The sequence below is a fragment of the Astatotilapia calliptera genome, chromosome 11 (genome assembly GCF_964374335.1).
Source record: "Astatotilapia calliptera chromosome 11, fAstCal68.1, whole genome shotgun sequence".
Classification (NCBI taxonomy): Eukaryota; Metazoa; Chordata; class Actinopteri; order Cichliformes; family Cichlidae; genus Astatotilapia; species Astatotilapia calliptera.
In genome coordinates this window covers 26930468-26952582 of record NC_137432.1, presented here as the reverse complement: position 1 = coordinate 26952582, position 22115 = coordinate 26930468, and the positions used below count along the sequence as shown (strand labels likewise).

At 41.8% G+C, this 22115-nt stretch overlaps 1 protein-coding gene across 3 annotated transcripts in view; it reads left to right on the top strand.

The window, feature by feature from the left end:
* The first annotated feature begins 460 nt into the window (after positions 1–460).
* The window catches only part of bcam (basal cell adhesion molecule (Lutheran blood group)), a 46521-nt gene continuing 24866 nt past the window's right edge, over positions 461–22115 (top strand). For all 3 annotated transcript variants that reach the window (XM_080308451.1, XM_080308449.1, XM_026183757.2), the window contains exon 1: positions 461–772. In XM_080308451.1, coding sequence (XP_080164577.1) covers positions 709–772 — 64 coding nt within the window. In that variant the 5' untranslated portion in view covers positions 461–708. The remainder of the gene's footprint in view (positions 773–22115) is intronic.

The following is a 22115-nucleotide window of genomic DNA, read 5'->3' as shown; positions in this document are numbered from 1 at the left end:
GAATATTATGGATGGGCATGGGTTGTTCTAAAGCCTATTTTATTAAGGCCATTTATTTATTTATTTAGCTAAGTCATTACCTTCTCAATGTCCTGGTCAAACACATACTTTGAGCTTTGGCCCATGTCTAGATTGAATTCAAAGGTTCCTAGACAAACCAAACTATTAATTATGACTGTGATTCAACCTTATGCATTTCATAGCGTGTTCCTTATAAGCTTAGTTAGATTTTTACGTAAGGGGTACTCTTTTTGAGCTGAGAGTCAGTGAGGCTCATGATAAAATCACTTTTAACTTCCCTTTAAGAGATCCTGCGGGCCCCCATGGACATATAGGCCCACGATTAGTCAGGCAAGTCTTTTCATTTCAAGGGAGAGAGAGAGAGAGAGAGAGGGAGAGAGAGAGAGAGAGAGAGAGAGGAAGGAGGGGGTTGTTTTGAGCGGAGAGGGGGTCACCTTTTGTGCAAATATATCAGCCAAGTAGACTGCCACCAGCATCAAATTTCCGTGTGTGTGTGTGAGAGAGAGAGACACGAAGAGTGCGCTGGACTCATTTTCCAGAGTGAGCGAGCGACAGAGAGTGAGAGAGGTTCAGAAAGCTTTGGAGCGTTTAAAGAAGAAACGACTTGCTGCTGTGCAACATTTCCACTCTGTTCACCCTTAAAAGACACCGTAAATACATTTTCCCGAAAAAGTTGGAAACGCGGCCATGGACGGGATAACATACGGACGCACGCTGCTCTTGTGCACCTTGCTCCTCTGGGTATTTCAAGGTAAGTGTCTTTAGTACTTTCCGTTATATTTTAAACGGACTCACTCCTGATTAACTTTCCCATGCTGATGACAGCGTGCTGACAGGATTTCTATGCCTTCGGGCTGAAAATGTATACTTTCTTTTTTTTAGTAGGGGAGTCCGACTTTGAGATGTCCGCCGCTTAAGCCACAAACCTGTCTGTCGGCTGCGTGCCGCAGCGGCTTATTAAGTTCTGAGCTATTTCATTAAGTTTGCCGTGTCTGTAATTTATTGTTTTTTCCTGAGAAACCGTAACCGACGTATTTACAAATGAGTGAAGCAGGACAAACCGAATCTAGTGGAAACCGGATTTATTCCCGGTTTAGCTTTGCACCAGACACAGGTCGCGCAGTCTCGATGAGTTGTTCACTAACGGGATGTTGCGTGTTGCACCTTTGGCTTTGTGTGGATGTGCGGGAGTTGCATTTCTGCAGCTAAATGCACTTTTTGACTGCGGTACGTTAGTTTGATGTGCTACCCCCCCCCCCCCCCCCCCAAAAAAAACCCCGAAACCCGACAACAGCAACAACAACACACAAACAAACAAACAAAACGCCCCCCAACAAGAAAAAAAGATGTCCAAGTTCAGATAAAGTAGCCTGTAGCTGGAAGAGAATCTACAAAAAGCTTTAAATCCTCTGATCACTTCAGTGAATCTCTTACCCTGGAGTGAAAGTCATAAGCTTTTATTGTGAAGACCATGTTGCTCCTCTCTTATTCTGTCTCATTCACGTCTGGCTGCTGCGGTGCAGTTTCCAGCGCTTTGATGTCTGATCTGCGGGATTTTCTGTCTCCTGTGTTGGCAGTGAGCCTTACCCTAAGCACCCCTAGGTGCTGCCAGGGAAACTAAGCCAGTTTAAATGCAACTTGATTTTAGCCTTGCATGTTCTTTGTCAGAGAAAAGTTTAGGATTGTGATCAAAGCCCATATTTCAGAGAGATGATGTGGAGCTGCATCAGGTTTATAGCTGTTCTAAGTGTGGCTGAGGCGATCTCTCCTCATATCACTGTAATATTTCATTGCTTAATTTCCTTAAAACATCGACTACATCATGATTTTTTTTTTTGGTATTTCCCACATGCATGAGAAAGGTAGAGGTGTAGTCAAGAGTGGTAGCTTTTTGGTTGTCTATGGCAATAATAGACATTGTGGGTTCAGCACTTAAGATGACCTGAAGGATGATGGTTATCTTTTTGTCTTTTCTTACACTCTGTTTCCTGCATCACATCACAACAGTTGTGCTTTGCTGTCTGTTTGCCCTTTATTGAGCTTTAAACAGGTACCTACAAAAAAAGTGCCCTGTAATTAATGAAGTAAGTAGTGCATCACGCATCAGGCAGCTGTGCCGCATTGATTTAAAGGCTTGGCTCCAGGTGCTGTGCTCCCCCCTACCCGCCTGCCCCGTTCCCTCTGTGCCACGCCCTAGAGTTGCTGCTGGAAGGTCTGCTTAAGTCTGAGGATAAATCTTTCCTTTCCTTTTTTCCTTGGAGGTAAAGTTTGTCGAAGTTCTCTTTTTCTTTGTCTTTCTTTTGGCTTGGCTTTGTCTAATAATACCATCTTGTTATCTTGGGATTGTTTCATACAGACCTACATTCTCAAGTCTGCTGTCTCTTAAGTAGAGATTGTGCACATAGGAGAAGTTAAACTTTAATGCCAGTCAGGGCATTTCACTTCCACTTGCATTTCCATTTTCTACATGCAAGCAGTGCAAGCTCCAACTGTGTCAGTGGTGAACATGGACCTGAGCTAAATAGAACAGATGCACAAATATAAACCACCCGGTAGTCATATTTTATAGTTTGTTTGAGACTGTTCGGGCATGGGAAAAAAAGTTATCTACAAATGGTACAACCACTCATGATAGCCACAGATACCATGACAGCACCCTCTACTGACTGTAAACATTTTGACAGGAACAGTGAAGGAAGTGAGGAGTTACAGAACTTCAAAGTGTGCAACGAAGAAGGTCAGAGAGGATTACAGTCACTGGAAAAGTTGGACTATTAAAAGATATCATAATTATTTCTGAGGTTAAAATGTAAAAGGACAGTAAAATTATTCTTTTGGTAATGATATTTATTTCTACTTTTTTTCTATCACAGTCTGAGTGCTAAAGACGGATACAGTTTATAGAGGCTTAGGATTTATTTATTTATTTATTTTAGGTCTTACCATCTATGTGTACTGGAGCCAACGGGCACCTCTGCATTGGATGTGTTGGATGCACATGCTCTTAGTTTACTCAAAAGGAAAAAGGCCGTATGTATGGGCATGCCAGTAATTATTTAAGTGACACATGTGTATGTGTACTATGGCAGCCTGGATCACCCTTAGGTGCTCAGCATGCTGACGCCCTGAGTCATATTGACCCACTGACCCGTTCACTCACACATTCCTCCCGTAGGAATCAGCATTGAAAAAATTTGTAAGTCTGTTGGAAATTAGCAACACAATATTTACAGCTGAGACAAAAAAAAGCAATTAGAAAAAATGTAATTGGTGAAGTTAGTGTTTTGTGTTATTGCTTTTGTAAAATATAAACAGTAAAGTTGCTGAAGTTTAAGGCTGTTTTAAGTATACTTACAGGTTATAGCCTCCCACACCCCCCAATACCTCTAGAAGACACACTCTGTGATGCAGAGTAAAGAAAAGCAGAGTTTAAGTCAACAGTGCGTTCTTTGTGGTTGTGTGTATGACAAAAATGATAAGAGTATTTTTTGTGGGAATTTACTGTAAATGTTTGTCTCAACTTTTTATCTGTGACCAACCTGTGGTGTTAGAAAGAGCCTGTGGTGTTGGTGTTAGAAAGATGGTGGTTGACTTTCTCACACTATGCTTCCTGCAATGTCTTTCTCTGGCATCCCTAATAGAAACAAATGCAGTTTTCATGAATTAAAAAAAAAAATCAGAATCTGTCATTTTTAACCAAACATTAAGCTTTTTACCTTGTGTTTTCTTAAGTTCACTTACTTTAATGGATATTTTATTTCCAATTGGACCCTTCACGCCTCAAAAAGTGCCCTGTAATACAGTATATTTATAGTCAACAGTGGCTTCTTAGTTGTTTTGTATATGTCAAAAATAAGTTTATCAAAATTTGTTAGTGGGTATTTGCATAAGTTGTGTTAACACCATAGCTATGATCAGCCAGTGGTAATTTAAAGGAACATGTGGTCGTGGTGCCCATACTCTTTTCATCCTTTCTCATGCTGTGCTTCCTTATTTGGAGAAAAAGTTTCTTAAAGTTCTGTTGTCAGTGTTTTTGTGTTGTTTGTGTTGTAAAACACACACATTAAAGTGACTGTAAAGGTTTTTTTTTATCCTAATGAAAAGTACTGTGGGATTATGGTAAAAACTACTAAAGATAGTCAAGATGGTTACGAACAAGTGAAGAGAATCATTGTGACAAGCATCAGCTGAGTTCAAGGTGTTATCCCTTAACATGTACGGTCAGCCTCTTTGTCTAACACCACCCTAATTCCCACAGTCATTTCCTCACGTTTAATTTCTGTGCCCCCTGCCAGACCAGCTTCAAAAGTGCACCCCCTGCAGTGATGTGTAATTATTATGGTATTAGGTCAGAAAAAGAGCCATTTAGCCGCAAGGAGGTAGAATCTAGAAGACCTTTTTCACGGCTGTCCTGGGTCACTTGGTTTGAATTTTGAGGAACCACACGCTTGTATCCATTCTTAAATTTGTGAATCCTACAATGGATATGTTTGCACTGAAAGAACCCAAAAACATAGATACCTAGTTAATGTGCACTGCACTGAAGTCTGATGTTCAATACTGGGAAGAAGCAACATACGTATCTCAGTGTCATTTAAGCCTCTAGGGGTGGTGGGTTTGGAGTTGGAAGGCTGTAATTATGATGTTTGGGAATATATGTGTCTGTGTAACAGTAACGAAATAAATCACTGATGGAATGAGAGGCATACCTGTGGACGCGTCATAGCTTGCCCTGCGATGTGTGTGTTTGTTTGTCTTCACCTCAAATTCTATGGAGGACTTCCTTTCTCACTTTAAAGCCCCCTCTGACCACAATTCACAGGCAGTAATCCACATATAAACAAACAGTTAAAATGCGCTTTTCACCTCACCATCTCGAGACAGTTTTATAGGTGAAAAGCTGGAGACTCTTCACTGCCAGGTTGCATTCTTGTGCTTTAAATGGATTTGACTCAGTCGAACAACCTCTGGCCACAAATTGAACATTATTCAGTAAAAGTAAAGGGCACATTCAGGTTTGACTTGTGGTTGGAAGTCCATTTAGTAATCACTGGGTTTAGAGAAGGGAATTTTAGCATGCCCGCTAGTGTTTATAATTCGCAGTGAGTAAAACGTTAAAGCCCTTTGCAGCAGTTCGATAGGGCGCTAATGTTAGCTCGTGAGCTGGCACTCAGCCCTGATAGTCTACTGGGAATCTACAGATGGTAGACTGTGTGGTTAATCTTGGAAAAATCAGTCAGTAAGAACGAGAGAAGGATGTGGCTCGCAAATGTAATGGAAAAGTTTTTTGTCACTCTCATATATAACAAGAGTGTCAGAATGGCAAGGCAAAACTGTGATTACACACACACACACACACACACACACACACACACACACACACACACACACACACACACACACACACACACACACACACACACACACGCAAACAAACAAACAAAAGGTCTGTTTCTCCAGATTTGCTTTGTCTATGTTCCCATCTCTCTCACTCTATAATCATGTTTCTTATTACTTGTCTCATCTTTGTATTCCTCTGTCTGCTTTACATGCTGTCTTGGTCTGGTTGGTCTTTATATCTTGATCTTTATATATCTAAGTCCCTGCATTATGACTTATAAAGATTTAATGTTTCTTTTTTCTTTATTTTGTTGGTGAGGCTTCTGGTTGCTTTTACACCCATCTCTAGAGCTGTTATATGACAGATTTTTGGCCACTAGACACGTCCTTGTTTTGCACTTTCCAGTGCACTCATTTCAGTAATCATGTCTGTCTCTGTCACAGTTTGCATTTGAATATTTATTTCGATTTGTTTTAGTAGAAAAATATTAAAGCTACTACTTTATAATAATGCCACAAATATTAAGCAGTAACCAATGTAATCATATGGTTTGGCCTGTTTGTTTTAAGGCTTGCCATTAGTGGATGTGTAAAGAACGAAGGAAGGAAGCGGAGAGGAAGGGTAGGATGGAGACAGATCAAGGGATGGGATGAGAGATGATTACAGCTCACTATTGTCTTGCCACTGTGTAGTCTTGTTCTTCTTACCCCAGGGGAGGAAGTTGACAGCAGTGGGTAATTTCAAATACAACCTTGAAAAGAAGCACTTCCTTAATTGTGCGTCCTTGCCTCAAAATGTGTATATGTGGTGGCAAATTGGGGCTGGCGGTTGCAATTCAGGGTTGCAGCAAAATTGAAAATTCACACAAAGCTTTTTCAAGAGACGAGGTTAAGTGCTACCAGTCCATTTAGCACGAGAGTGCCGGAGCAACATGCAGATAAAAACCGTTATGTCTCACTGTGTTTGGGGGAGGAAGGTACAAAATAGGAGCAATGGCTTGAGCTCTTTTATATATCCAGTGTTTTAATCTGTGCCATAAAACAAAAACGAGCTACAGTCATTTGTTTCTGCCACACAACATGGATTCGCAAATCCTGTCCTGTGCAGTAGTTTTCGGCAATCAAATAGCAGCCAAGAGACAGATAAAACTGACAAAAGTGATAAAGGCAGAGATAGCGGGAGTAAGATCAGTCAGGCTGAGTGTGTCTGGATTGACGAATGCCAATTAGGAACGGGGAATGTCACGGAGAAAGCCTGCATCTGTGGCCAAGAAGATCATTTTCTTGGCAGTGGAGAAGAAATCCTAACCCCTGTGCCCCTCCAACCTTAAAGCCTCCATCTGACTGTTGGCTGGCAGAAGGTCCTCAGGGAGCCCCGCAAGCTGTTGCTTTTCAGACATCAACAGTTGCCTCAGCAGCAGTTGTTGAATGCAACCCCTCCAAAAAAGCCCTGTCACCCCCCTTCCTTCACACACTAACACTTGGGGTCCATTACCACCTTGTGTCTTTCCATACCACTGGCTTTGTCTGGTATGGCGAAAGGCGAGAGTAAAATTGTAGAACTGGTGCTGTGAATGCACTCGGAACTAAACTTGGTTGGTCTGTGGTTCATTGTGTATTTATCAAACATTTTAATAAAGGCTACTGAAAAATGAGGGTGAAATTTTACACACTTCATGTGCCACTAAAGTATAGTTTTCTAAATGTGGACAGAGACCTGAATGGACCCCTCTCCCAGGAATTGTTTCGAGGGTGGGGCTGCACTATAGTGGAGCCTCGAGGGATTTTTACTTCTTTTATCTGTATCACATAATGATAAGAAGGAGATGAGGGTGACTTGAAGTTCAGTAGGTAACTGAGTTTTTTCTATTTACTCAAACTTCTCCGGTGGTTTTCCCAAACCTCAATGAGTAATCTGTCTTTTAAGCCACATTTCATGCCCTATCACCCTGTTGCATCTGTCAGAACATTCTTGTGCCCCTTGAGTTTAATCTAGTTAATGGTTAAACACCAGTGGTTAACCTCTCCAGTATGATTGGTCACTGTTTGACAATGAGATCTTATTGCTTTAACTAGGCCATGGGGACCTGGGAGACTGGAGTAGTGAACATTAATCCTTTGCAATGGGAAGGAAGAGGTAAAGCAGAATGCGGAGGAGGGGGAGGGGGCTTGTGGAGGCATCTGTGGGTTAGGCTCAGAGGCGGTGTTTGTGTTACACCTCTAGCAAACACCTTTGTGGGTGTTTGGTTCTTTGAATTGGATGTTTTCTATGACTTCATGCCTTTATGTGTGAGAGCATGTTACCTGAGAGCAAGTCCATAATATAGTCACTGAACAGCTCCAGTGTCAGTTTCAGAGGCTTTGAGTTAAAGAATTCACCTGAGGACATAGTTGGCCTTTGTTTTATGGAGGCTTTACTTTACTAGAGCGAAGCTGAAGCATCGACCATAACACTTACGTTTTCTTTGCTCCTCTCTGCCTGTGTGAACTTGAGTTTGAAAGAGAAGAGTGGAGGAGTAACGTTTCAATGTCCTGACTGTTAATGTTCTCCGCAAGTCCCATCTTGTGGAAGTCTCTTTTGCTCTGTTGCATTTCTCTCTGGAATTTGGTTGTCAGTCTCTTTGCTGCTCTCGACTTTAACTTCTCTACGTCTCTCAAACTCATTAGTGTTTCTGATCCAGTAACCTCTTTTTTTAATATTTCATCCATTATCTGTCTATCAACCCCATCAGGACCTAATACATGCATCCTTTATCCTCCTGAGCATGTGTTGTCGAAACATCACCACAGCTCAAGCAGAATGCGCCAATAGAAGCAGCATCTCTCAAATCCGTGGGTTTTCGGTGCAGTGAGGAAAAGGAGTCATTTTTTCTATAACTGACATTTCAGCTAATGACAATATTCAAACCAGAAGGGGTTTGACTCGCTGAGCAGCAACTTTCTGATTTTGTAACAGTATTTGTAAAGTTGCATCAGTTTGGTGCAGTAGCAGAGAGCATTCATGCCCGTCTTTGTTGGCAGCGCCGAAACTGAACCGTGTGGGTTTGTTCCCCGGTTGCCTCCATATTTGGGTAATACAAGAGGAGTCAACTTTCATGTTTTCATTTTTTATTTAGTCTAACAGAAAAATGTCCAAATGTGTTCCTGGCCCATATGAATATTACATCCAAAATCAATAGCGTTCAATTGGGTTATGACTCCATCGGCTAAATGACTCCCCAATTGCATGTCTGTGAATTCTTCGGAACAACAATCATGATATGATGGATAGTTATTGTGGGTATAATGGCAGACTAACATAGTGCCTAATTGATTTAGTCTCTTGTTATTAAGGACTAAAGTAATTATATTCCTAGTAGTTTGCCGCAAAAGCATCTCGCATTCTGCCCCAGCAGGCATAGTGCAGCATTAAGACTACATTTACTTAACCATTATTCTTACTGAATTATTATCAAGCGGTTGGGACCTAAGCGTTCTATGCACTGATGCAGTAATTTGATGGAGCACTTGTGAATCATGAGACTGGGTATTTGGTCTTTGAGAGAGGCTGAGAGGTCTAGGATAGGAGTTTGGTGGACCTGCTTTGATCCCATTTCCCACTCACACCATCCTCACACACTCATACTCTTTGAGATTTGTCTCCGCGGAGAATGATGAAAGATATGCCAACTCTTCATGTTGATTAGCAGTCTAGGCGTGTGCACTGCTCTTTGCGTGTATGCGTGTGCCTGTGCATTGAAAGCTGTGTGTGAGGGTGGGATTGGTTAATGGCAGGGGCAGAGAGGACACATGTTCAATAATAAGGCCTGACAAAGAGGGACAGGCAGAGGGAGGGATAGAGGGAGGATGGGAGGATGATGGAGCATTCGGTATGTCAGTGCTTTTCATTTTCATCGCTCCCTTCTTCTTACAGCTAGAAATCAATATTATGATAACTAAAATATGCTCCCACATTGAACTTCATCACAATATGATCAATCACGTAACAAAAGCAGACTGCATACACAGAGCTAAGCATATAAGGGCTTATTTTGCTTGGAATTATTGATTTAAACTAGGAGTGCAACTACGAATTGATGCTGTAATCATTTAATTGCTATTTTAACTATAGCAATATTGAAGAAAGACAAAAAAAAGTTATGATTGCATCTCTAATTTGGATCTGTGCATAAAAGATGACATAATTTATCATCACTTGAATGATAATTATACTAGTGAATACAAATGAAGCTGCATATCTCAGCTTTTTATGTGATCTCTCCTACACCCTGGATTTGTAGACCTCTGTATGTGAACAAGTGTACTTAATCATCTTTTTTTCATACATTGTCCTGATTAGAGGTTATGTGACATGAGAGGTTTTTAGGCAGTAGTAGTAGATAGTAGTAGAGTAATAGCAGAGACAGAAGCTATGAGGCAGGGTAAGATACAAGTGTATTCCACTCAACCGTTCACACATGCTGTAGCTTTGGGACTCCTCAGAGCTTCACTGTGTTATGTATTTTACAAGGAGGACTCTCTGCACCTGAACAGTGCTACATTGTTAAGGCATTCCTGTAGGCTGTTGGAATGCAGGTATTAATACTGGGAAGATTACACACATAGCAGAGAGAGAAAGAAAGACAGGGAGAGAGTCAAGGAAAGAAAGGAGGCATGTCGAAGAGAGGAGGTGCCGAGTAAAGGGAGCAGAGGAAGGCAGCAGGGTTGCTCAGTGAAGTATGGTACTTACTGAAGTATAGTTGTAACTATGTGGGAGTTCATGTCTAGAATGCAAACCACATTAACAGAACTAGTAGATGTGTGTACATGTCACAAAGGGGAGAGTTCGCGCTGGGTGTGGGGCCAGACGTTGCTCTGTGTGTGGGCACTCGTCACTTGAAGCAGCTAAAGCTGTTAGAAGCATGTGAACATTACTGCAACCCCAACATAACTTAGAATCCGGACTTAACAGAAGTTATAAATAGGTGTGTGTGTGTGTTCAATCCCATGTCAATGGCAGTACCAGCTTGTGATGGGACAGTGGTGAGTTTGTAGGCAAGCCCACACGAGAATGCAGAAAGGGTCCTCAACGGCTTGAACAATCCCACTTTTTCTTTTCTCTTTCATTTTCATTCTTGATTCTTACTGGCTTTCCCCCCATTTGCTTCAACATAAGGAAAAAATTTCTTTAATCTTTTTTTCTCTCTTAAGGATGATAGCTTAACTTCTCTCTTTTTGATCAGTGATAGTTTATTTTATTAGACTCTGTCTTTTTTTTGATTTACAGTGTATCATACGACGCTGCAATGGTTGTGGCTCCTAGTTTACCAGCTGGTGGTATATGATCCAGCCTGTCAGAGAAAAAGCCTGTTCTCCTTGGCAAGGAAGTTAGCAGGTTAAAGCTAGCCAAAAATCTACCATCTATCACATACACCCTTTTCTGTAGCCCCTCACCCACATACAAACTCTCCACCTCGCCCCATCTGTTTGTGTTTGTGTGTATGTGTGCCTATTTGGCACAGATAAAGGGGCAGTTGGTGTAACGGTTCACAAGAGCACCAAAGCCCGGCCCACTATCGGCATGACAGGGCAAAGATAGTTAAGGCTCAGGGTGCTGGAATAAGCAAAGCTAATGCTAACTCTCTGCTTATATACACTTGGAGGTGCTTCATGCTAGGAGCAGTTTGAGGAGATCCAGACCTTATGGTTATGATGCTACCAGCCAAACAATGTCATGCTTGTCTTCCTGCTGCTATCAGCCTGCTCTCTCTTCTCCCGCCTTGGTTATATCCAAGTATCAAAGCAGTACTGACTGTCCTTCACTGAATAATCCTCCCCTTCTACCCACTTCTTCCTGTTTTCCACTCTTTCTTGGCTTTCTCCCAATGCACAGTTAGCTAGTTTAGCAGGAAGGAGGAAACTGGCAGTGGGTACAGGTGAAGCAGAAAGAACCGTACAGTCATAGACTTAAGATTTTAATTGCACCGGCTGTATCTTACGCTTTCACATTATCTCTTTTTTTTTAATCTCTCCTATTAGCCACCCAGGCCTTTTTGCCTGTTTCACCTTCATTCAGCTACTTTTATGTCCTCATATCTTTTCTTGCTACTGCTATCATCATTGGTAGTCCTTCAATTTTGTTTCGCTCATTTGACTTTTTACACCACATCCCAGTGTCAGGGCCTTCTTCTGCTGTTTCTCGTCATCTATTCCCACTCGACTATGTGGTCAGAGCCCCTGCAGTGGATTATCAGTCAGTTGACTCACAAAGGGCAGCTAAAGCCTCCAGTACAAACATGAGACAATATCCAAATGATTGGCTGCTTGGCTCTGGACCATGGAAACAAGCTGCCATATCAGGCTGAGCCAGGCTTGGTCCACAGGTCTGCCCATAGACCACATTATGCTGTAACACTGATACACTGTAGTGTTTTTCTTTGTTTGCTGCAACTGGCTTCTGGTGTAGCACAATCCAAAATGGAATAAATTATCAGATGAATATAGAAACTGTGATCGATTGCTTTTACATGCAGTTATAATGCGTATTACTGAGAGGTAGAGTTTACTATGCGAAATTCATGTAAAGTAATTACAGTAATGGCCAGGAAGGAAGAAAGAGGAAGACAGAGAACACAGAAGAGATTTTGTGGATGTAGTGAAGGAGGACATGCAGTGGGCTTGTGTGACATGAGGGGATGGATGGTAGGGAAAGCGTGAGATGGAGGAAGATGATCTGCTGTGGTGACCCCTAAAGAGAGCAGCTGAAAGAAGTCTGGTTTTTTTTCAGTAGTTAATAAGGGCATATTTAGCCACCAATGAGTCCAGCAAATGTTTACCTCCTCCATCTTTACTAAATAGAAAGGTTTCCCCAAATTGCTATAAACTCTTTTTCAAGTAGCTGTCCCTTAATTTTCTGTTAATTGACTATTCGTTGCAGCTCTAATTCGTGTATATAAACTATATTCTGTTCAGCTTCCATATGTTTCCTGGTATTTGTGAAATGTTAGAGGTGAAGCAACCAGTTGGTGTGATTCATGACAGGAAAGGGTGGTGAGCATCTGGGTGCTAGTATGCTGAATGTATACTCTGAGTATAAAACCTCTTTAATCTTAGGAACACACTGTCCCCAATCTTTCGAGCCATCTGCCTTCACTTGTGCATGGCTAAAACTTAAACTAAAGTGTTACCTCCATGTGTCTCCCTGCTACCTCAGCCTGTATCTCACAGCTCATTATTGAGACACATGGTTGGCCCCGCTTCCCTTCCAGCTGCATTTCTGCTTAGAGATGGATCGCTGAAGTCATGGAAAATTCTGGAGGTCTAATGACAGACAGCTTCCACGTCTCCTGTCCATCAACTTAGCTCACCTCTCTTTCACATTCCTTAGGTCACACCTGGTTAGTATTACTTGCTTCTTCAAGGATTTGACAGATACCCCCCTCTTTCCTCCTCATTCTACCCCTGCCTTATACCTGTATGGACAAGCTTTTACTTGCCAGTGAAAACCTCTCTCAAACACCCCATCATAAATGTCAAGATTTGCCTTTCATATGCTTCATTTTTCCTTTGATCTTTAACTGCAGAATGTATCTAATTATAGGTTTTACAACAGCATGCAGTTCTGTGTTTTTTTCTGACATACGGACTCAAGATACATTCTTTCAGAAAACCTCCCAACACTGTTAACTCAAAATATAATCATGAAAACAATTCTGAAAATGTAAATTGAATAGCTCCCTCGTGATCTTGAAAGCAGTTTTATCAGTAAAGTATGGATGATGACGAGTCGAGATCCGGTAAGGCAGCGTCATCACCTTTGAGTTTGTTTTATTAAAATGAGTTCAGTTGCGTTACGTCTGCTTTCCCCTCTGCTCTCCACCTCCCCCACCCCCATTCCCGTAATGAAAGGAATAGCTAACAGCTATGGATATAGCCAGAAGGTCGCAGATGTCTGGTAATATTCAGGATGTATTTCATTTCACCCCCTTCTCTTAATTTTCACTTCAGTTTAGCAATGGGTGATACATTGCGCTGATTTTCATTTCCCATATGTTGCTTTCAAAATTAGCAAAACATAAAAGCACTTTTATCTTTTTCCATCTTGATCGTGGTTGTTATCTCCAGTCCTTTACCCTTTGTTTGACTCCCTTTTCTCCTCCTTGTTCTTTAACCATTCATCAATGCTATCTTCCTTCTTCTAGCATCACATGTGTTCATGTCACTACATCACCTGATTCTTAGAGGGGATGGATGGTGCCAGGGTTGTAGAGGTGTCGATAGTTGTTCTTCAACACCCCTGAAAACTTACAGAAACCTCCTTCTCTTGGATGTGCACAGCAATCCTTGGCTTACAAACATATGATGTTTTATTTCCTCCATTATGCTAAACAACCAGCACTTACGATGCCCACACGGACCATCTGCTTCTGTAAAAAACCCAAAGCAAGCCTACTGGGTCAGAAAGCAGGATTTTCTTTCAGGCTAAGAGCTTTATATTGTAATTTAACAGAGAATGTGTTTTCAAGGAAAACAACGATAGTCAAAAATATATTTTCTGGTGTTGTTGAGGATTCTCAGACCAATATTTAATCACTGAAAGTTAGTGTTCATTAATATGACTTTTCTCCACACTTTAATTAAAGAAGAAGAACAAATCACTCTCCACACAGTCAGCCTCTGTGGTATGCTGCAGCCATGATTAAAGTGATACAAGGACACCCTGACACACTCCTTTCATATGCTTCATTTTTCCTTTGATCTTTGTATCTCTGAAAATTAGCTTCACATCTCCAGGCCAGTCTGGTGTATTTACTTTAGTGTTTTTTTCCTTCCTGTCAGCGTCTGTCATCTCTGTAATCTCTTCATGAAATCACTCGAGTCATTCTAACTTCATAAATGTTTTGTTTTCCTTGATATGGTATCTTGCATGAGAATTTGAGACAAACGTGGATGTTGCAAGAAGAGATGGGATGTTTGTTTGCATCTGATAACAAAATGGAAAGAAAGAATAGTTGGTAACGATCATTTACTGTCACACAGTGTCGCATGGCTGTCACATGTTTGCACGTCTTTATTTCCTGTGCTTCGTGACCCAAAGATACGTGTTGTCTGTACTGCTACAAATTACAGAAAAGTAACAAATCCTGACATGATAAAAAGCTAAAAATGATCAAAATGATCAAAAATCTAATGATTTATTTTTAATTATCTGAAAATAGTCAAACACACTTAAGCTTTTAACATTAAACGAATCCCCTCCCCCCCAGTTAGTTTCAACCTTTCAAAAATGAGCCTAATTTTAGATGATGACTCATGTGCTAATGTTGCTCTCATGCACGCCATTTTCTATCAAAAGAGAAAGCATACTAAAGACCACTATACTGATGAAATGTCTGTGGCAAACAAAGGCCTTGCATAATTGTACATTTATATGTATTGTGTATTCATGTTATGATTTGTAGTGTGTGTTTGCTGTGTTTTTGTGAAAAGAAGCACAACTCAAAGGGTCAGAGATCCATCTGGTGTGAAGATCTCATGGGAAGCCAAACACATCACACATCAGCATTTGACCTTGAATATGTACACCATTAAAAAGACGAAAAGGATTAATGGTCCTGTGTTTTATTCTGCGAAAAGCAGGCCACAGGCACCGTGTTATCACGGAGAACTGGCATAGAATAGGTCCAATCTGTTTTTGTGTTGTCTGGGTTATAAAAAGGGACTGCGAATGCTTTGTGGTTCAAAAGCATGGTAGGGGAGCAGAGTTTGGGTTAGACATTTTTCATTGACATTATTCCGTCTAACCTTCTCCCCTCTCAGCCTCTACTCACTTCCCATTGACCAACCAACATTCATCTGTCGCATTCTCTTTCCATGACAACACCCCGCTGATTTGTTCTTTCTTTGACTCTTCCAGCAAACTCGAGAGCCCTCACCTGTACCTCCCCCTCCCCCTGTCCACACATTAGCCCCGCAGTATCTTTGTTTTCCATCTCCTGGACCTGCAGGTCTGCGCACGTTGAGACACGTGTTGTTTTGTCTCTCTCGGGTTTCACACATTCCAGATATTATCTCCAGGCTCCAGTTAGCTTATCTAAGGAAAGGCGGTCAATCATTTGACAGACAATGATAGATTGCGCCCTCTGAGTCAAGCCTGATGACTCCAGATGAAAGGCCTGCCGAAGGGGTGGCCTTGTCATGTTGGACAGTCGTCTAGTTATCATTTCAAATAACTTTGCTCTCCTGTTGTGGTTACTTTCCGATTTATCTCGCAGACTCACCAGAAAAGTGTCCCCGAGATCCGTTCAAATTAAAATGAATGATTATTATTTAAATCTTTGCTTCATTTGCCTAATTATTTCATCTGTTGTCTCCCATTTCTTTTCTAATCACATCATCATCCAAGCTATGAATAATAATTTAATGAAGCATTAATGAAAGTGAAAAATGTACGGGGTAGCAGATTGGAATTTTATGAGGACCGGAATAATGCACCTTCTGAAAGTCTCTGGCGAGCCTTGATGTGTAAATGAGTAAGACATCAGTGGTGCCTAAGTCAGAAAAATGTCCAATTTATGAGAAGTGGCTTCATAAAAAAATCAGAGCTTGAAATTGAAATTATTCATGGTTGACATTTCCTCGTGTTTCATTCTGCCATTTTAATTTTCAGGCTCTGTCGTTACAACCTTGGTTTTATCAGGTAACTGGCCGACAGTGTTCTCATTGTGTGTTTATTTCTGTCCCTGTGCGTGCCACCGTGTATATATCCACCTCTAATCCAGCCTTGGGCAGTTTCTGTCCCCTATAGGCTCAGTGTCAGCAGCTCGACTTTGATGTCAAGCCACAATTTATTCGTCTGTCTCTGTGGATTCCCCTGTTGTCCACATAATGTCAGGCAATCAATAATAATGTGACCTACCTATCTACTCTTGACTACCCACTGCTCAAGTTATTCACCCCACTGGCTGCACGGTTCCAATCTCTGACCTGCCCCTGCCCCTGAAGAAACCCCATATTCCCAATACTGCTTTTACCAATAATGCCTGTCTAGCTATGACAATAACCTATGTGTCTGTTACTGTGGTAACATACAGCCCTGTAAAGCAAAAGCGACCCCCTGCTTCTCTTGTTTAAAAAATAGTCTGTTCCTAATGAAAACAGATCAAGTCTGGAAGAGTAAGAATGGACACGGGGAAGCATAAAGAAAGTGAAAAAAATCTAATCAAGAGATGAACAGCTGCTTGTTCATGAATATATTTGCCGAGCCCACCATATTCCCACCCCCACCCACCCCAACTCTTTCTCCCTCTGTTGAACCCCCACTGTATTTCTGAAGAGCTAATAGAGAGTGGGAGAAGACAGGTGTGCCATTATACTGCAGATTAGCAAAGAATGCTAGAAGGTTAAAACAGTCTGCCTAACTCAGATGTGCATTTGTGTGCGAGCTCATATTCCTCTGGAATTGCATTAAAATCAGTGTGTGTGTGTGTGTATAATACATGATCTGAATGCTTGTCATGATATGTATGCTTGCCCTGTCCATATGCTGAATGATATTTGAAATATGCTCACTGGGTGTGTAAATGTATGTGTGTGCGTGTGCATACCACATCTTTCTTCCGTCTCCTTGCCCTACCCATGTGTGGCTGAGTGCTAGGACCTCGCTATCTTCTAGTCTCCAGCTTATCTGCTTGCCTGTCTTGGAGTGTTGGTGCAGAAAATAGAAACTACTTAGTGGGAATTCATTCTTTTTTCCTTTCCTTGTTTGAAATATGTCCTTCACATGCAGCAAAATACCGTGCAAGAAAAAAAAAGTAATGCAGTGGGATGTGAACAGTGATGTGGAATGCTTTTAACTATCAGTAAGGCCTTTTTTCATTTTTATAATGAGTTATCTGCATGAGAAAACTGTTGGCATCAGTTTGACTCAGAATTCTATTTGGAAAAGCAGCCTGCATACGAATGAGTGTGCAGCTACTGTGTCTCCATCCATAAATATGTTGCAGTTAGCTATGTGTGCACATGGCCGTGTATATTTTCTCCTACCACCTAACGTCTTACAGTGTGGTTGTTAGTGGGTTTTTCCAGTTCCCAGCCTCTCAGCCAGCCTAACACTAGCCAGTCAGTCAGCCATGTGGTCCCTCTCCACTCTAATTAAACTCACCGTGGTTCCAAAGACACAACCTCTATGCCAAACTTTGTGTCAGCTGCTGCCAAAACCCGTGCATGTACGGGTGTGTCAGAATGAGAAAATGGAGAGGGAAGAGTGGTGTTATAAGCACATTTGCTTCTCTTTTTACTTAGTCAAGATGTAGTAGAAGAATGTGCCAAGGCACAGGAGGACCAGTGGAAGAACAAATGGAAATGTGGGAGTAGAAACAAAGAAGGATCTACAGTAGACAGCACATTCAAATGATTGCCTTATGAAGGAAAAGAGGGAATTTAGTGGATTTAGAAATCAGGGAGAAGAAGGAGGAGGAAAATGATGGAGAATAGTAATTAACTCTGAATTATTCTATCTTTGAGGGATCAGGGGGATTAATCGAGGCTTTGGTTTGGATTCTGCACCTTTCCCTCTGTTGCACCATGGGAGTCTGGTTCCTGTATGCAAATGCGTGTTTGTGTGTGCACACATTTTCTGTGTGCATGCCCGCATGTGTCGTGGTGTAGTCCAGAAGGCTTCATGTGTCTGTGCCAGTGGGCTTGTGACCATATCTACCAGCCACCCAGCCAGCCAGTGCTGGTGTGTGTATTGATGTGTGACTTTGTACCCCACACTTACTGAAGTTCATCCAAGCATTATAAGTTAATCCGCCATAATAGGCAAAAAAACAGAAAGTGGGGGTCATGGTAGGTAGGGTTGAGGGTGGGTGCAGGGCATTAAAACATAGTGAATGTGTGTTTCTTTGTCTCTGTGTATGCATAACAGTCTGCTATGTGTGAGGTATGTCAGTCAGGAGAGTGCAGATTCAGGGCTAGACACATCGTTTTAAATCCCAGGTTTATGTGCTGTTGGGACAGCAAGTGTTGATAAGCCAGTCAGGAAAACAGCACGTCATTCAGATAAAATCATGACTTTGGCTGCCCTAAATCAAAGCTATAAATCCCTCCAAACATGCTAAAAAAAATGTTTTTTTTTCTCAAGTGACTAATTGATCTAGTAAGTAGAGGTGAGGAAGACAAGTTAGAGTCTAGTGGTTTTGCTGATATACTGCATGGAGGTCAGCAGTGGCAGTGAATTTTGCCGTTCTTAAGGAAACAACAAAACATATAGTGTGCCGAGTCGAGAGTCATATATTCCGAGCACGAATTGAATGAGCTCACCTTTAGCCGAGACTCGCAGTACCTCTTAAACACCGAGTGTTTTCACTGTCAACATTGTATTAGTCTGTTTGTCCAGACCATGAAGACCTAAGAAGAGGGAAGAGCTGAAGGGCAGGTGAAGGGTAATTTTGTGATGGCTGAGGAGTGGAGTTAAGCTTTACCCAGCCTGTCTCTGAGCAGTGGTCCATTCTCTATATACTGTTTCTCACTATCTCTTGACCACTGCCTTTCTGCATTTCCTCATTTTCATTTTTTTTGTGGTTCTTCTAGAAATTAAGATTTTCAAGCTGTTATCGTGCACTTTAGTCAGCTTCCAGGCACAAAGAGGCATGTGCCTTTTAAAGCTGTCATTACCACACTTTTGGCTCTTTTCTTTCACCTTCACCCTATCTGCCTTCCAGTGGGTTTACCCATTCCTCTCTATCCCTCTATCTGCTCCTTACACGCAGACTTAACCAGCCTGCTGAGCACGATGGCCTGTTTTTAAAACACGGAGCAATGACTGGATAAGAAAACAGCAAAAGGATAAGGGACGCAGAGAAAGAAAAGAAAAGAGGAATGAATCGAGGCGTACTCCAGCGGCCTGTTATCTCATTACAGCGGTACCTTTCTTGTCATGCCCGACTGACTGACCCCCTAAGGAAGACTCTCACCCCCCTTATAAGACCCTCTTTATTCAGCAAGCGCACTCGTATTTCAGCTTGGACACAAAGACGGGCAATTCTCTCTGGTTTTTGAGCCGTCCACACCAGATTTGTGCATCCTGACTTAGCCAAGGAACACATTCAAACGTACACACAGGCACATAGAGCAGCCTTTTAGTCGGCAGTTATGAAATCATGCTTGCAGATAATGGAAGCTAATAGAGAGAGTGGATATCCATTTGTTCCACCATTTTCTCCCTATTCCAGCCCTCTCGTCTGGTCCCATGTGGGTATTAGGAGAGGAATTCAAGAGGGAACTGCTGTCAGCTAAAGTAGTGGAAATGGTGTGCCTCTCTCTTGCTTTTCTATCTCTTCTGCCAAAATGAAGGCTCATTAGAAGTGAAGGGAGGGCTGTGTCTAAAATGAAATGGATATAGTGCTATTCAGCACTCCTACAGACAGACAGAGCGAGATTGGGGAAGAAGACTGTGAAAGATGTGAAAGACTTAGACAGTTCTCCTAAAGTGGAGCAGAAAAGGTAAATGAACACCCCCTGAATTTAATCAGTAAAAGCAAATGTGGAGAAATCGTGCTAAACAGGCTAACTGCAAGATGCCAGTTTCATGTGAAAATGAAAACTCCTCTCTGGTGTTTTCTGTTCACACATCCATCCATCCATCATTCATCATCCATCCATCCATCCATCCATCCATCCATCCATCCATCCATCCATCCATCCATCATCCATCCATCCATCCATCCATCCATCCTCTCCTGCTTATCCAATCCAGGGTCACAGGGGGGCTCAAGCATATCCCAACTACCATAGGGTGTGAGGGGTACAGACTGGACAAGTCGCTAATCCAACACAGAGAGACAGACAACAATTCACAGAGAACTCACATTCATGCTTATGGGCAATTTAGAATTACCAATGAATCTAAGGGGTACCTGGGGAGAACCCAAGCAAACACCTGGAGAACATGCAAACTCCTCCTAGTAAGCAAGTTGGACATTTAATCTGACAGTTTAAGTCTATGATTTTAAAACCTCTGTTATCCACTGGTGAGGTCATTTGGAGTTTACGTTTAGACAATATGGTTGTTCCCATTGTGCAGTAACACATTGTTTGCAGCGTTAGTTTGTCTCGTATTACGTTGCACATATTTATTAATCACTGGAGCCTCAACTGATGTTAAAATTTATTATCAGAGAGGAGTGTTGTCATCTTCACATTACTGCCAAAACAGCTTTCAGGTTAGGAAAGCTCACAAAGAAGATTGCTACGCGAGCTCTAGCGTCTTGCTGTTATATACCCACCGTGTTATTTGTTGACTTCAGCTTGTGCAGTGTGTGCATAACCCATCCACCCAGGAACAGAGCCTTTGTCAGACCAACAAAACACCTGGGTACTACAATTCAGAAAGAAATGATAGGTGGAAAAAAAAGGTGACGGAGGGAGGCAGTGTTTGTGGAAGTCAGTTGTTGAGATGTGAAGGGCAGGCAGGTGTGTTTATGTGGGTCTGTTTCGCTGTTTGTGAATGTTACAGTATGATACCGTAAATAGGCTTCTGTAAATAGACCGTGAGACATTCGTCTCCGCGCTCAGAAGTAATTATATACACATGGGTTTTCAGGACAACCTGTTTTAGTCTTTACTGTGTGTGTGTGTGTGTGTGTGTGTGTGTGTGTGTGTGTGTGTGTGTGTGTGTGTGTGTGTGTGTGTGTGTGTTAGTTAATAGGGTCAACAAGAGAAAGACCCACAAAGAGACATGTTGGCTTTCACCTTTTCCTCACCGTACAGCTTATCTTGCTTCCCCTCTCGACCACAGGCTTCTGGTATCTTTTTTCTTGTTTTTTTTAACCTTAGTCAAACTGTAAGCCATTGTATTTTCAAGGACCCACACATATATATAAACACTGTAATGGCAATGTTCAGGTGGGGTTTTTCTTACAGTAAATGAGCATAAGAGCCACTTTATGCAGAGTATTTATCTGCAGAGTATGTTAGGAAATGACTTGCAGAATGAATTGATTAAAGGATTGAGAGAGAGGGGAAACGGGAGAGACAGCAGAAGCAGCAGCACTTTGTCCTAACCCTTTTAGTGAGATTAACTGTAGTCTTAATGTCTCTCCCCTTATTTATACTGAGTCAGCCTCTCCGCCCTCCGTCTCTCCTCTGTCTCACAATGTGGCCTGAGTGCAAAAGGCAGAGGTGCCAGCAAGTTTTCATTTTGGAGAAACAGCTTCTTTATCTGGAGTATGACATGTTGTGTGACATGAGTGTGTTCTTATTCTACTTTGTGTATCCTACATTTATACACAAGTAATGAAGAAACCAGGTTTAGAAGAAACAGATATTATTAGACATAGATATGGACAGAAAATGTGGGGAAAGAGGGAAGCTACATGCTGTAAGAGCTTACCTGGCTGGGGTCTCAGCTACTTTGGGTGGGTGGGTAGGTAGGGGGTTGCACCTGCTTGTGGTATGGAACCTAACCACTTAGCCCCTTCAGGTTGGCCTAGAAAAGCATATTCAATATTTAAAGCTCTACCTTATAACTTAAAGTGCATTTCTGGGCTGCAGACAGAAGTCTCGATGTCTCTGTGTCACAGTCGTTAACCTCAGCCATTGCTCCCCCTAGTGCCATTGGTATAGTTCATATGTAGGATGTAGCTTAACTTAACATAATCCAACCATTTTGTTTCTGCTAGCTCCAAACAGTGTGGATCCATGTGTGTTTTGGCTTTAATAAAGAAAAAAGGACGGACGGCGAATCCTGGGAAGAGTTTTCCTTTAACCTGTTA